The 15,804-nt window shown below is 38.2% G+C and overlaps 1 protein-coding gene across 1 annotated transcript in view; it reads left to right on the top strand.

The window, feature by feature from the left end:
- The window catches only part of LOC140746026 (nucleoredoxin), a 65,727-nt gene that overhangs the window by 24,692 nt on the left and 25,231 nt on the right, over nt 1–15,804 (top strand). The window contains exons 2-3 of the mRNA XM_073078007.1: nt 13,702–13,935; nt 15,054–15,163. Of these exons, the coding sequence (XP_072934108.1) occupies nt 13,702–13,935; nt 15,054–15,163 (344 nt within the window). The remainder of the gene's footprint in view (nt 1–13,701; nt 13,936–15,053; nt 15,164–15,804) is intronic.

A 15,804-nucleotide genomic window follows, 5' to 3' on the forward strand; every position in this document is an offset into this window, starting at 1 on the left:
GCAAATCAACTGGTACTTCGATTGTCATGACGCCATTATTATTCGAAGTTCTTTCCTCCCGTAGGTTGTCAGTCCTACGATCGATAATACAAGTTACCTAATACATGATTTTAGACTAAAATTATCGCGGAATTGAGACATTTTATTATGTAACGGGTACTCACGATATGCGTTTTTTATTGCCGATATTTCGACCCAGTTGCATGGATCGTGGTCACGGCGAAACTGAGGTGGAGGGGAGAAACCGTTGACAAGCACTAGTAGTAGATTAATCTATCTACCCTACGTCTAGTTCGTTTTTCTGTTCTAGGTTTCATATCACGACACACAACACTGACAATATCCTTACGCACCGTACTTTGCACTATTTGTGACTTGCATAAACTAACCACTGGATTCCACGTTTGGGCTAACTTAAAACCATCTTCTCTATTGAAGTTCCTAGGATGTTTCTTGATCTCTATTGCTTCTCTTACTAAACGAGGAAAGTAATGACGCTCAGTGGAGATCACCTGAGGTTTGTGTAATTCAATCCAGTGGTTACAACCTGAACTGAGGATGTGTTCGGCTACCGCAGATTTCTTAGGGTCATTATTTTTGACTGCGCTGATATGTTCCTTAATGCGTTGTGATATGGCTCGTTTTGTCTGCCCAATATACGAGCTACCACAACTACAGTCAACCTTATAACGCAAACCAAACGCAATTGGGCCCAGTAGCAATGGCTATCCCCTCGAAATATTCCATCCATATGTTTGCGACTACTGGAGCGACTGGACTACCCATGGCTACACCATTTATTTGCGTTAGAGTTTGGAGAAGATATGTAGATGACATCTTTGCCATCATAACAGGAGGACGGGGACAGGTAGGAAGTTATTTAGATTATCTGAACTCTGTACATGCCAGTATTAAATTCACTTGCGAAATGCAGGACAATGGGAAGTTGGCATTCTTGGATGTCGCATTAGAGGCCCGCCCTGATGGTACATTTAGTCACGCAGTTTACCGGAAACCTACTCACACGGATAGATACTTACACGGCACTTCACACCACCACCCCAGACACCTAGCTTCGGTTGCAAAGTCCCTCACGAACCGGGCCTATGAATTATGTGACAATGATCATTTGGCGCAGGAGTTGGAACACCTGGAGAAGGTCCTGCGTCTCAATGGCCACGCAACTATAGCCAAACGAACTGAACGGAATCATAACACCACCAGCGTAGTAGAAAGGCATTCCGCATATTTCCCGTATGTGAAAGGTGTCACGGATAAGATAGGGAGGATTTTGGATCGAAAATATAACATAAAAAGTATATTTACGCCTTTTAAAAAGCTCGCGGCCTATCTTCGTTCCCCCAAGGATACTATTCCATACCAGTGCCCAGGGGTCTATAAGGTTGACTGTAGTTGTGGTAGCTCGTATATTGGGCAGACAAAACGAGCCATATCACAACGCATTAAGGAACATATCAGCGCAGTCAAAAATAATGACCCTAAGAAATCTGCGGTAGCCGAACACATCCTCAGTTCAGGTTGTAACCACTGGATTGAATTACACAAACCTCAGGTGATCTCCACTGAGCGTCATTACTTTCCTCGTTTAGTAAGAGAAGCAATAGAGATCAAGAAACATCCTAGGAACTTCAATAGAGAAGATGGTTTTAAGTTAGCCCAAACGTGGAATCCAGTGGTTAGTTTATGCAAGTCACAAATAGTGCAAAGTACGGTGCGTAAGGATATTGTCAGTGTTGTGTGTCGTGATATGAAACCTAGAACAGAAAAACGAACTAGACGTAGGGTAGATAGATTAATCTACCACTAGTGCTTGTCAACGGTTTCTCCCCTCCACCTCAGTTTCGCCGTGACCACGATCCATGCAACTGGGTCGAAATATCGGCAATAAAAAACGCATATCGTGAGTACCCGTTACATAATAAAATTACCTAATACAATTTTATGCTCAAGTAATTAATTAATTTAATTGATATTCACATAAAGCAAAGAATACAAAGGGGTAACCCCTGAAGCTACGACTGAATGAGCATCTTTTGCTTTGCTTTAAAAATATTTTCTTTTTGAAAAAATATACAACTTAAAAAATATTTCTACAAGAATAACTTTGATAACTAATCCTAACATTTTTATAAGTACCTACAATCAGTCTGCAAAGTTTTACTTCTAACTCCAGACCCGGCGACACTAGGGCTTTTAGCTGATTACTCCGTTGTGTGGCTCTGGAGAAAGGAACGCACTTGGAATTAGCGGTTTTAGTATTGTCTTTGTGACTTATCCCGAAGGAGTTGCAGTGTTTTTTTTTTATATTATCGAAGTAACAGACAAGCTTGCAGCCCGCCTGATTGGAACTACTGCCGCCGATGGATATCTGTAGTCAACGCCAGATAACATTAGATTGCTACCTAAGATAGGTAGCGCCGCTACCGCTGAGGATTAAGCTGGAATGCCTCGAAAAAGGATGTCTTACAGTTGTGCCGCCCGAGTCGAACCATAGAGGGTTCTTCTACCTTGTAAGCAGTGTAAAAATTCGAAGAAGCTAATAGCAATAGCGAATCAAGGAAATTCATTACTTGAAAAGGTTGTGTTTGTCATTGACTAAATTAAGTTGTCTTAAACAAGTATAAATTTCAAGACGACAGTTTTCCACAGAAACTCCTGAGATAGGTTGAATCTTGGTGGAATCACAGAATACTGTCAGTAACATCAGGTGGTTATTCAACATAATATTTCCATAACCATACCAGGATATTCGCACACTTTGACGCCTCGGAGTCTGAAACGTGGAGTCCCATACAAATGGACCTTAATGGAGTATTGGACCTAAACTAAGCATTTATATTCGCCGCGCAGTCCCACTGTATCGTTGTAACCTTAGGGTATCCCGCAATCATATTATCTAGGGACTCTCCATATACATCAACGGTTAATTCCCTTAACTTAATCAGAATAATAATAATAATAAATAAGCGCTTTCTACACTCACAGCCCCACACTAGGATTCCCTGTGTCGTGGGTGCCATGGACATACACATAGACAAATACACAAACACCCAGACCCAGAAACAGAAATCTAAATTCATCATTAAGATATCTGTCTGGCCGGGGATCGAACCCGGGACCCTTTGCGCGTCAGACCGGTATGGTGGCCGCTCCGCCACGCGGGTCGTCAAACATATAAGAAAGAATAAGAAATTACGAATAGAATATTAAACCTAAAAGGTTTTTAGTCGGTTTTCGTCAACTTTGTATGTAATAGAAAGCGATTAAGCGATACATTAGACGTTAAGTGCTCATTTTTTTTCATAGCGACCTAGAATGAACTTTACATAAAACCAAAATCGTATGTGAACCTTATCGTCATATTTACTCACTACTTCTGAAGACTACTTAATATGAAACTCCATAAGTTAAATCAAACCTCACAATACAGCACGCACACAAGAACAACAACTATAACAGCTCTACGCCAGCAACACTACAGGTGTACGTCAAAATGTTTTTAATTTAGTTCAATTGATGCAGAAAATCTTATTTACGCACAAAGAGATTCAATACATAGCTGCTAAGAGGACTCCGGTTGCGTTCCTCAGGAGATCCCGGGGTCCTCTACGCAGCGCAGTGGACGGCCACCGCGAGGGGGGGTTTAGTGCGGTAAGAATCCCACATAACCCCGTGCCGCTCCCACGTCATAGGGTACCTTTTGAAGGTTTCCCCCTCGTAAACAAAAAGACGGTTATAGAGCGAACATTTTCAAGATGTTGATACAAAAACGTTCATCCCACATCTTACCGACACTAACACTAATGAGTAATTGACGATATTTTATCCCGTGTCCAATCTATTGCTTCTATATAATTGAATTCATTATTGAAGTCATAGGTAAAAATCTATCTCCTAGTCTAATTTTATTTATTATTTTTGAACACCTTACGCTAAGGGTGACAAAGGGTAAACTTAATAACAATAGCATTCTCTGCCAGTCGACCCTAGATGACGGCCATAACACAACATCTATCTGATCTTCCATCCAAATTTAAGCCGATTGCACACCACCAAGTGTAGGGACACCCTAACTCAGCTGGGATTTGATAAGCCGTACCCAGCACGCATAATTTGAACTTAATCCATGGCTGTTTGTATTCATTAGTCCCTACTCGTATGGCTTTGAATAAATCCAATTTAACAATTACTATTTGCTTTTGGACAATACAAAACTAAACCAGTAAACAAATATGTATTTATGTAAATGGAATGAAGTTTGTCTTTGATTTCACAATTGCGCAATATTTGTATTATTAAAAAAAATGTCCGTTCATTTCATATAGGATAAACATCAAATAAAATTTTTATTTTTCGATTTTGAATCATTAAAACCATATTGATAAAAAGTATTTGAAATCCACCAATGGTTTGTTGCAATGGTGACTGGTTCTTTAAACCAGCCACCATTGCAACAAATTTTAATTTATTTTTAGTTAGTTTTACAAATTACATCGAAGTCGGTTAAAAGTAAAACGGTAAGAGAATGGCATGGTCATAGCATTAAAAGGAAGGGTAGAAAAAGTACTATTTCTAATAAGTAAAAAACAAAAAATGAAAATAAGGTTTTACAATTTACCCCGGAAGTAGGTTAAAAATAAAAAACCAAAAGGACATATTCGTAAACTTGAAAGAAAGGGTAGAATGAAAATGTACCTAAACGGTAAATATTCCCATTTATATATTCATTTTCCGCCACACGCCGCACCACGCAAGTGATTGTCTCAACAAACCTAATTTGAAGGAGGGGAGAATATGACATCTTCCATATTACGTTCGCTAAACTCAAGTTTGGGGCAGATGGGGTACATTACAGGCTCTCATAGCGCCATCTCCTAATATAAGTGCAAATGAGCAATGATAAAGAATTCAGTAAGCAGATGTGGGTAGATTGAATTACTTTTGCATTTTTTAAACTTGCTCCAGTTTTGGATGTATTGGAGCAAAAAGGGTTGCATAGCATAGGAAAAAGACTAATAGATAGATAAGAAAATTGATATGAAAATAGATATGAAAATTGTAATCTGAGATAATTCAAAACCAAGATTTTTAGGACTCTGTTAAATTCATCATTTTATTATTTACGAGGTCCCAAGTATTTATATGACAAATTACATAGTAAAATATATTTTTCAAATTGCGTTAGTCAAGTACATGTAAAGTGAACTTGGCAGGACTCTACATCGCGCCCACTTTTGCGCGTTTTAGTGCGGTAAGATTCCCACATAACCCCGTGCCGCTCCCACGGCATACGGTACCTTTTGAAGATTTCCCCCTCGTAAATAAAAAAAAGGCATTCGGACACTAATACGTCTTTTGTTTATCCTCTGATCCCTAACACAAACTATTAAAAGTACACATGCCAACAGCGACATCTAGCAGTTTTTCGTCAAATTCTGACAGTGACGTCCCTTATTACATTAGGGAAGGCACGTACGTTACCCACTCAACTTATCTCAAAATGAGTGGCAATGAGCAACACGCGGCCGACAAAGGGTAATCTCGATAAGGTCTGTCACAGATGCCGGCAAATTGAATTATGGAAGCATTTTGCGCTTTTGATTAAGTTTATTCGTATTTTTTCCTACTTACTCTCTACAGCTCGACGTTTCGACAGCAAACGAGCAGAAAACAGCAAATGAAAATTGTAGCAGCAGTTTTTAACAGCAAACGAACATGTGGTCTAGCTGATGATAAACGTCACTGCCAAACATGGACACCTGTAACCAACGCAAGAAGAGTGGGTTTTTTTTTTTTATAATATAGGAGAAGCAGACGAACATGCAGTCCACCTGATGGTAAGTGGCTACTGCCGCCCATGGACATCTGTAATCAACCCCAGATAGGATTACATATTCCTACCTGAGATCGGCCACAGATGCGCCGCTACCCTTGAGGACTAAGCTGGAACGCCCCAGAAAAGTATGTCTCCCTTACCACACCCTTCAAAACGGAATACAGCAGCGCCTAGCACTGTTGTTATAAGGCAGAAATAGGTGTGGCGGTGGTCGAACCGGAGTCGAACCACAAAGGGTTCTACCACCTTCACAACCTGAAGAACCTGAAGTGAAGGTCTACCTGAAGTCGATCACAAATGCGTTGACACTCCGGAGGACCAAGATTAAGACTGCAATCACACATTCAAAACTCTCCCCTCGAAATCGAAATTTTGGAGAACCGATCGTGACTATCATAGCTAATAATAATATTACTACTTAGTTTGGAAAAAGAAAAAGGTCATGAAAAATATCTATGTTGTCTATATTATACCAAGTTAGTTAAAAATCCGTTAAAGATTTTATAACTTTCTTTCTTCGTCCTGACTGCGGTCATTTACTTTCACAAATAATTCATTATTCTAATGGTATTACCTATCGGTCATTATCTATTCTATCAATTAGTAATTTTTCCTTTTCCTGTAAATAGTATTCCCACGATGATGAATGATTTACATAAGTACAGATAACAAACAATCTGATTTATAATATAATAATACAGATTATATCAAGCCAGACAAATGTGCAAGACCCGAGGACGGAAGCACAGCCATCACTGGCAGTAAATAACAAAGCTCAAATAGATAGGGTTAATAGGGTTGCAGGGGTGAGCAGCGGCGCGGAACGATGCGATCTTATCAGCCGTATTGGGCTGTTGCAACAATGAATGGGATAGGCAGGCCTACATGGGAAAAAATAAGTTTTACATACATTAGAGTCAGTCCTTATTATGGCTAACAGTACCTGATTATGTGTGCTCTGGTCTGTGACAATTTATTTAGCCTGGACATTTGTATTACATGGGAAAATCACGTTCTCACTTTGACAACTCTTATCTGTGTTCCACTGCACGTATCGCTATGAAATATTTATTCTACAAAATTGCATTGTAACACGAAAACTAAGATATGTTCTAAAATTTTACGGAAAGGGTTCCCATTACGTATTAATACAAAGGTGTTAGTTAGTGGCAGAAGTCATCGTGATGTATGGTCATTGGTAATCAACATTAAATAAATCTCAAGTACATCTCTCACTTAATGAAGTTAGAAATAAATTCACAGCAAAATCAGCGAACACGCGTCAAACATAAAGGCTTTTTCGAAACCAGTTAAAATCCATTTCGTACCCACCGGCCGTGAACGTTACAAATTGACTGAGCGAAACCAACCAGCTCCTTGCCACTTCCCCAAAGAACCCACATTTACGTGTAAATTACACTTGCTTGTATAAAAAGGGCTTGAATACGGTGAAAGCTGGCGTCACCGGGCTGAGCGTGAGGGCCCTTCACGAGACGTCGACCTGCCGTCTTGTGGCACGTCGGAATGCAAACAAAATAATGTTAGTGGGAGATACGAGTTGGTAAAAATAAACCCCAACTTACTCGTACGGTCAGTGTAAGTGAAGTTGATTTTGAAAATAAAACGCATGATTTTTTAATATGTAATTGTTCCCGAGTGAACTTTAAAAAAATATAATTAAAACTATTCGTTTTATTGTTTTCATTAAATTTAAACTACCCAACTTATCACATAAAGCAGTTTTAAATCTCTCACACCTTATAAACATACATGTCTCTATTGTAAAAATTGTCAGAATTTTATAAAAAATCGTAATAATGTAGGAAAAATATAGGAAAACATTATTTTGTTTACCCGACCTATGACTGATACAATTTTGTAGACATAAACGAAGCCTCTTAACTTTATATTAGCACTTCTATCAAAAAAGTAAAAAATCCACCTTTCTGAGCAGCAAGCCTTTTTTCACTCTGAAGTAGCATGCATGAGTTGTTTTCCAGACAATGCCTTCAGTAATCAGCTAAAAGCCTCCTGTCAGCTCCAGTCAGCCTCCGCACCGTGACCCCCATTCATTGTGCTTTCAAAATGGCGGACTAAGCTTCAGACCTAGCACTTTTGCTTTGCAAATTATCCGAAGCTATTGTTTGGAGCCGTATTGAATATTTAACTGAATCTGAATTCTCGATAACGTTTCGATTTTTTTGCTGTTACGCTATTCAATGGAAAATCCGTAAAATAAAGTCTCCATTCCAAATCTCTTCGGTTTATTTTGTTTTGTTTTAGTAAAATAATTTAAAAGAAACGGTTCAATAAACCAAGCACGTGCCTCTTACAAAATCAAAGTTTAAGGAAGATAACACACGAGCGACAATTTATGTCGACGAATGTTGGCGACGTTACTTTCTGTGATTACGTTACTTTTTGTACCTTGATCAGTTGGCGATCGCTTATGACAGGTGGCGACAGTCGTCAGCGATCAGCGACTGTTGCTGGCGACAGGTCGCGTCAATCGGCAACTGTCCGCATTGATCGTACACATGAAATGTCACTCGTAGGTATGTTACCTCCCTCAGATAGTCAGGAAAAGTTCTCAAACGCGCCAATCCCCACTTAACCAACGTGGTGCATTAAGACAAACCCGTTCATTCAAAGAGGAAATATTCCCAGTAATATCAGTAGAAGTTTAATTATAATCAGTAAATACAAAACCATTGTTACAGCTAAATTATATGTTAACGTTAACCATAACCACACATTACTATACACCCCTAACTCGGTGTTGTGGTCGACCGCCGCTGTTTATCCGAGCCAGCCGCGCGCTAATTGCTAGAAAAACATGTGTACGTTTGTTTATTTGTTAATAATAACAGTTTACAAATGACTCTGTGCTCTGTCGGTTGCGGGTCGTGTCGCCAAACGATTGCTTATTTTGGGACGTCCTGAAAAAAATCAATGTAGAATCGTTTTAGATATACATAGATTACTCGTATGTTAAATGATATATTAACTGTATTGCGGGAATCTAACATAAATTAGAAATTCAATGTAAAAATAAACAGACAGGAAATATTTTGTAGTGTGAAGCTCCAGCTACACAAGCTCCATTGCTTTAGTTTATCATTGTAGATAATATATATTTTTAAATATTATGTGTTTTATTAAGATTTTTTTGCTGCTTCTTGCCCATAACGAAACACCATGAGAAGTGGCGATAGATATATTGACATTAGAAAAGACTTTTTAAAGACTCTAGTTTGAATAAAATATATTTGATTTGATTCGAGTCATTTTTTTAATGCATACCTTTTTAACATTTAATATATTTTCATATCACTTTATGCATATTAGCATATGCATCTCACTGAAAATATCGGATAAGTGTATGCACTTTAGCATTCGCATAGCACTATAACATACTGAACGTGCTGTCGCATACTATTGGTTAGTGAGATGCCACGCGCGACGCCGCAAGCCCTAGATACTTTCAGAATAAAATATAGCTTAGTACCTTTTTCTCACTATAATCTTTGTATGTAAGTTTTCCAGCAGTATTTTATCCCACTGCAGAAGGTAATGATTATTGAACCCATGTATGTGTATCTCATTACTGGTCACGTCTTCAACCCCAACGACTTCACGGATTTTAACATTTTTGAGGACATATATGGACCCCTCCTACGTATAATATCGTAACTAATATCTGCATTTCTGCAGGTCTCTATAAAACTTGGTATATATATGTTATTTTATAGGGTTTATAACGTTACTTGTGTCGATAAAACACATTAAAATAAGGCATTTATTAAACGAAAACGAAAAGGTACTTTTGTGGATTACGATATTATACGTAGGAGGGGTCGACATATGATAAAGTACTCGAATATATGTCGAGTTTTTGTATAGGTCCTATATAATATGATCCCAATTACTGGAAAAAGTCCGTAAAGTTTTAGAACATATCCTGCAATTACTGGTAATAAGTCCCAAAAGTTTTAGAACATATCCCGATATTCTCCTAACGTGTGGCCATCCAACACCGGAAACGCATACTCGCATACGCACGGATGCACGAACAACGATACGACGCAAGTATATTTGGATCGCAGATCTAAATTGTCTGCACTGAACATAACTTTTTTTTTTTATCTTTGGTTCGACTTTAATTTTACCACCGTCACATCTATTTAGCCCTGGTGTGTTTCGGTTTGAAAGGTGTGGTAAGGGAGATATACTTATCCGAGGCGTTACATCTTAATTATTTTACTAACGTAGGCTAAGTTGTCTTTAACACTAACCCCCTTGTTTTGTTTGTTGTACACTAACATAGTTTTAAGAAAATATGTACTAACCAAATCTATGGACTGTAAAAAAAAGGGTCTGAAATAAAGAATTATTATTATTATTTAATCCTCACTTAAACGTTCCAATTTAGTCCTCAGGAGTAGCAACGCATCGGTGGTCGACCTTAGGTAAAACTCTTATCGCGTCGTGGATTGATTACAGATGTCGATGGACGGCAGTAGCCACTTACCATCCGGTGGACCGTGTGCTCGTCTGCTACTCTTGTAGTATAAACATCGATTGCTCTGTCTGTCTAAAATTCAACTTTGAATACATAACCAATAACTACTTTTGTAGAAAAATCTGTCATTCATATCCCAACGCGTCGTAATATTCCAAAAGCAAATACAAAATCATTTCTTTATCCGGCACGTGAAGCCGCGAGCATGCCGGAAACCTATACACCTGCCACACTGTGATACGCTGGTTTGAGTAGGGCTGGCACTTTTCAATTTTGAATATCAGAATCGATATAACACTTTTAATAATATAGAAATAGCAAACAAGCATACAGTCCATCTTTTTATCAAATATGACTAGCAGACGAGGATGCATAGACCGACTGAAGCCTATGGGCATCTGTAATAAATCCTAGAAAAGATAACGATTCCTATAACCTGAGGTTGGCCACAGATGAACCGCTAACTTTTAGGCCTAAGCTAAAATATATGATTTTAGACTAAAATTATCGCGGAATTGAGACATTTTATTATGTAACGGGTTACATACTCACGATATGCGTTTTTTGTTGCCGATATTTCGACCCAGTTGCATGGATCGTGGTCACGGCGAAACGGTCAGTTTCGCCGTGACCACGATCTAAGCTGAAATGCCTCAGAAACCCTACAAACCAAAACACGGCAGCGCTTACTACTGTTGTTGTTAGGCCGAAATAGGTGCCACTGGAATCGAACCACAGAGGGTTCTGCCACCTTCAAAACCACTTAATGATAAACGGTCATTTAGGCCCATAGATATCTGCAAGCTGAAGAGGACCAGAAATGCGTTGCTATTCCTGAATATCCTTCAGAGTGCCTCATACTGCTCCTACCAACTTAACTCCTACATGGTCCAGGAGAAAAAAAATTGTACAGCGAACTCCACAACATTAAACTTAACTGGATTACCTTAAACGGCGAAAAACCGCCGTCCTCCTTAACTTATGAATTTTGAGAAACGAAAGAAGCTTAAAAGCTTTCGTAGCCTCTCTCCATTTTCTTGACGCTTTTAAATTTCCCTAGAATTGCCTCTCATACTATTACCGGGTAATTACGGGCTCTTTATTTTTCCTTTCACTTCCCAATTAAATGTTTAAGCGGACTATTTACGAGGTTTTCATCATTGTTCAATTTTGCATCATTACTAGAAGTGCCTTTACAGTCAGCATTTCCAAGATTTTCTGAGCCTTTTTTGTGTATATTTATAATGAAGATAATTAAGGGTTTCTATTGTTGTAATTGATGGATTGTATGATGTTGATATTGTCGTCGTCTTCAACGCATTACTACTCCACTGCTGGGCACCGGTCTCCGCTCAAAATGAGAAGGATTATGCCATAGTCCACTCAGTTTGATAAGTGCGTATTGGTAGACTTCATATAAATGGTATGGAAGTTTCCTTCACCGCTAAAACAAGTGATAAGTACGTATATCGACCAACCGCATTACTTTGAAAAATCAGAGATGCATACCTGGGATTCGAACCTCAGACCCGTAGATCTAGAGGCCGAGTTTCGACCACTTGGCTATTAATGTTCGTCATTGATATTATAAAATGAGTTGGGTAACATTATCCATCCTACAAAGATATCCATCTAATGAGATCACCAATACGCTCAAACAACAGCTTTATGAAGATTATTCGCTTCTTACGAAGAGCTTATGCTCCAACTTCTTAGAACTTCACGTAATGCGAACACGCCATTAAGTTTTCAAAATATCGATCCATAAATCCATATCTTAAGATCGAAGTGGATAATTGAATAACAAGATATTACTTTTAACACCCAAAACACCGAATTAGCAGTCACTAGGCTTAACAAGCGTAACTCAGATTACAAAGGATTTTGAGAACCCTAAAAGTTTTTGCTGTGCCAAGTTGGCAACCCTATACACCAAACGTGATTCCACTGCTGATAAATACGGTTACATACCGCCATTAGATTAGTACACAAAACATGAATGATTCAAATTGCGTGGAAACTATTTAGCACTTCATACTTCCAACACCTATTTTATGGGTATAGCAACTATTGTATGGATGTAGTAACAAAATAGAGTCCTGATTACATTTTTGTATTTTGATGTTTTGCATAGTTTCATTACTCAGTCAAATGTGAGCCAAGAAGCGTTCAAACTTAGTCTTCAGGGGTAACGAGGCTTCTGTAGCCAATTTCACGAAGGTCTTCACTCCTATTTGAGATTTACGCACTACGTAAAAGACGGTGTATTCCAAGGCTTATCTACATAAATGATATTTTGTATTAGCGGTCTATTGTTTTCATTAGTAAATCATTCAAAACATTGAATAAAATGCATTTGAATAAAAGCTACAGAAGAACTGCTTTCGTCAAGTTGAAAAATTGGACCAAAGCCTTACAAAAGACAAAAAAGTTAGTAGTCTCTTAATTTTTACGTGAAGCCTTTTGCAACATTTTAAGCCACTTATTAAGCCCAGTGACAGTACACAAAACAAAATTTCTTAAAAGCACTCAAAAGATGTAAATGCTGCAAAAATAAAGCGCTTACAAAAGTCACCAGACAAGATCATTGTTTGAGAAAAACAATACTTTTTCTGAAACAAGATGCAAACAGTCCTTAAGGACAATGCTCGGAGATACAAAGGGGATAGGATTGCGCCCCCAGGGACTGCCCACTGTTTGCTAGCAGCTGTAAGCAATCTATGTTATAGCTTCGCAGAGTTGCAATCAAAGATACACTGAATTGGAATCGAGTTACTGAGCATAGATTATTGTTAGTATTGATTGGTTTCTTTAGTACTTATTGGGTATAGATTCTTATTGATTGATTTTTTTGAACCTCCAGAAAGCTAAAATAGCGTCATCCTCGCGGCAAATTCGTATTTTCTTGATGATGGATGAATGGAAAAGATTGATACGTACAATATGATATATATATACAGTGCATTTTGTATTTACCGACAAATTGGGAAAACTATGAAAATCTATTAACAGAAAAAACAATTATGTACAATGTACATATTGATAGCGGATTGTTGCGAAGTACCGCTAAGTAACGCCTGATACAATAAAATATGGGAAAATACCTAATTAGAACTCTTTTAACGAAGAGGAAACCAGTACAGAATAAACACTGCAATGTCTGCAATTTAGGACAGTATTTCTGCTCTTAGTCAATATTAAAGCCTTGTATTTCTCATTTTAACAAAGCAAGTATGACAAACTGGAACCCGATCACAGTTGCAATAGAAAATACAAAACGACGATAATGCACCAGATAACTGACCTTTTCCATTTCTTCCAGCGCCGCCTCACCCAGAAGTACAGCATAGCTGTAGGAGTCCCAACCCTGGTGATCCGGGGTCGCGCGGTCCGGGATGCGCTGCTCAGCGACCCGGAGGGCGAAAGGTTCCCCTGGCCCGCCCCACCGCTCCACGAGGTCCTGAGGGGCGTCCAGCTCCAGGGTGAAGGGGAGAGCAAGCTGTACGAGGAGTTGCCCCCTGATGCTATACGTGTCTTCTATTTTGCTGCTCACTGGGTAAGTTGTCAATTAATAATTCCTACTGATATTCATTTTGACAAGATACGCTGGGATTCCAGGACTCTAAATCAAAGTCCCCGATTTTTTCGAGTTTATTTGAATTAACTATCACTCTCTTTAACGGTGAAAGATAAAAGTCATAAAAGAAACAACATACATGCCAGGTCTCAAAATAACTCAAAAGGAGTGTGATCGCTTGACCAATTTAAAGTCAAAAGCCTTGATAAACACATCCAATTTTTAATTTTTTTCATATTTAAAATTATTTTCTTAAACAAGACAAACTTGAAACGTGGCATTATTGAAATCCTCTTTGTAATAAACTACTACTACTACCATTCCTACTTATCCCACCATGATGAAGCTTTTATTTCTGAACAAAAATTAATTAAAAATATCGCGAAACAGTTAATTAACACAACATCGTATACAAAACGTACGTCGACATATAAATGACTGAATGAAAAACATTAATTCTTTCAGTACCAAGCATTCATTTGTTGGTCCTTCGAGCCGGATGAATTGGAATGTTCGTTAAGTACTTTGTAATTACGATTGATCCACTTGTGCGCAATGGCGCATGTTTGTTTCGATTAATGAGTTTTATACGCAGTGATTATTTAAAATATGAAAAGACTTGATATTTCAAGTTTTCATTCATTATTTTTGTAATACTCCGCATATGTGACCTGATTGGTGAATGGCACTCCATACATTCAAGTACGCGCTACCTGTACATGTTTCATACTGGGTTTAATTAATTAAATTCGACTTATAAAAGTTGGGAACATTGGAATATAATAAATAAAAACACAGGATCGAGTACTTAAAAGAACCAGTTTGTGTTGCTTTCTTCTGGTCTATAAGAGCACTTTCTTATTTAAGAGCTGTAAATAATTTGTATATGACATACTATGCAGTAGGCTTATGTAGGTTTGTAGGTATGTAAGCTTATGTAGGTTCGATTATCTCCTATGGGTCATAAAATTATAAGTTGGATTTTCCCAATCTCATTTTAAAGACGTCTTATTTCCTTGCCCATACATATAAGACCAAGTTCTTAGATATAACTTAAACACCAGAATGTCCAGCAAATAATTCGAATGTGTTTCCAGTGTCCACCATGCCGGTCCTTCGCTCCGAGCCTCTGCTCAGCGCTGTCGGCGGTGCGCAAGAGGCGCGCCAAGTACGCGAATACTCTGCTGATACTTGTATCCAGTGATAGGTGAGTACACACTCTTTTAAAATAAATATAAGAATTACAATCGTGGAGATCAAGAGCTATGTGAGTTTACTTTAAGGTTAACTAACCCGTCGACCGTAGCAAGGACTAGAAGAAGAACGTTCATCGTTGTCGACAAGTACCAGTGATATAAAGTTTAGACAAAAATCCGTCGAAATTAATAGCGATTTTCCAGTCTAATAAATTGCTATTATAATTTCACAGTTTAATTGGTTAATATTTACTACTTGTAAATATTAACCAATTAAACTGTTGTGTGTTGTGTGTTGTTGTTGTCCAATAAATTTGGATACCCCTGGTCTAGTTAAATATCCTTTTAAATTAACAGAAGTTGTATGTAGTTTACAAGTTATTTCGGTTTATTTCGGCATCTTCACAAGTATTTACCGATGTCAACTTCTCGCAACGACGCTAATATTTATCTTAAACCCACTAATTTCGCCCTAAAACAACATAGTAGGTACAAGATTTTTACTCAAACACCCGCGGCGTAAACTCAAGTCATATAGGCAAGTGTCAGGACATAAAAAGGAACGCGCCGGCGTCACCCTTGCTTTGGACCCCATGCAATCTCATTCTCGCCTCAATAAACAACAATTGGCCATAACAGAATTTCGTCATCT

This window comes from Epargyreus clarus, unplaced genomic scaffold (assembly GCF_041222505.1).
Source record: "Epargyreus clarus isolate Ecla_fem2 unplaced genomic scaffold, WU_Ecla_fem_2.2 ptg000012l, whole genome shotgun sequence".
Classification (NCBI taxonomy): domain Eukaryota; kingdom Metazoa; phylum Arthropoda; class Insecta; order Lepidoptera; family Hesperiidae; genus Epargyreus; species Epargyreus clarus.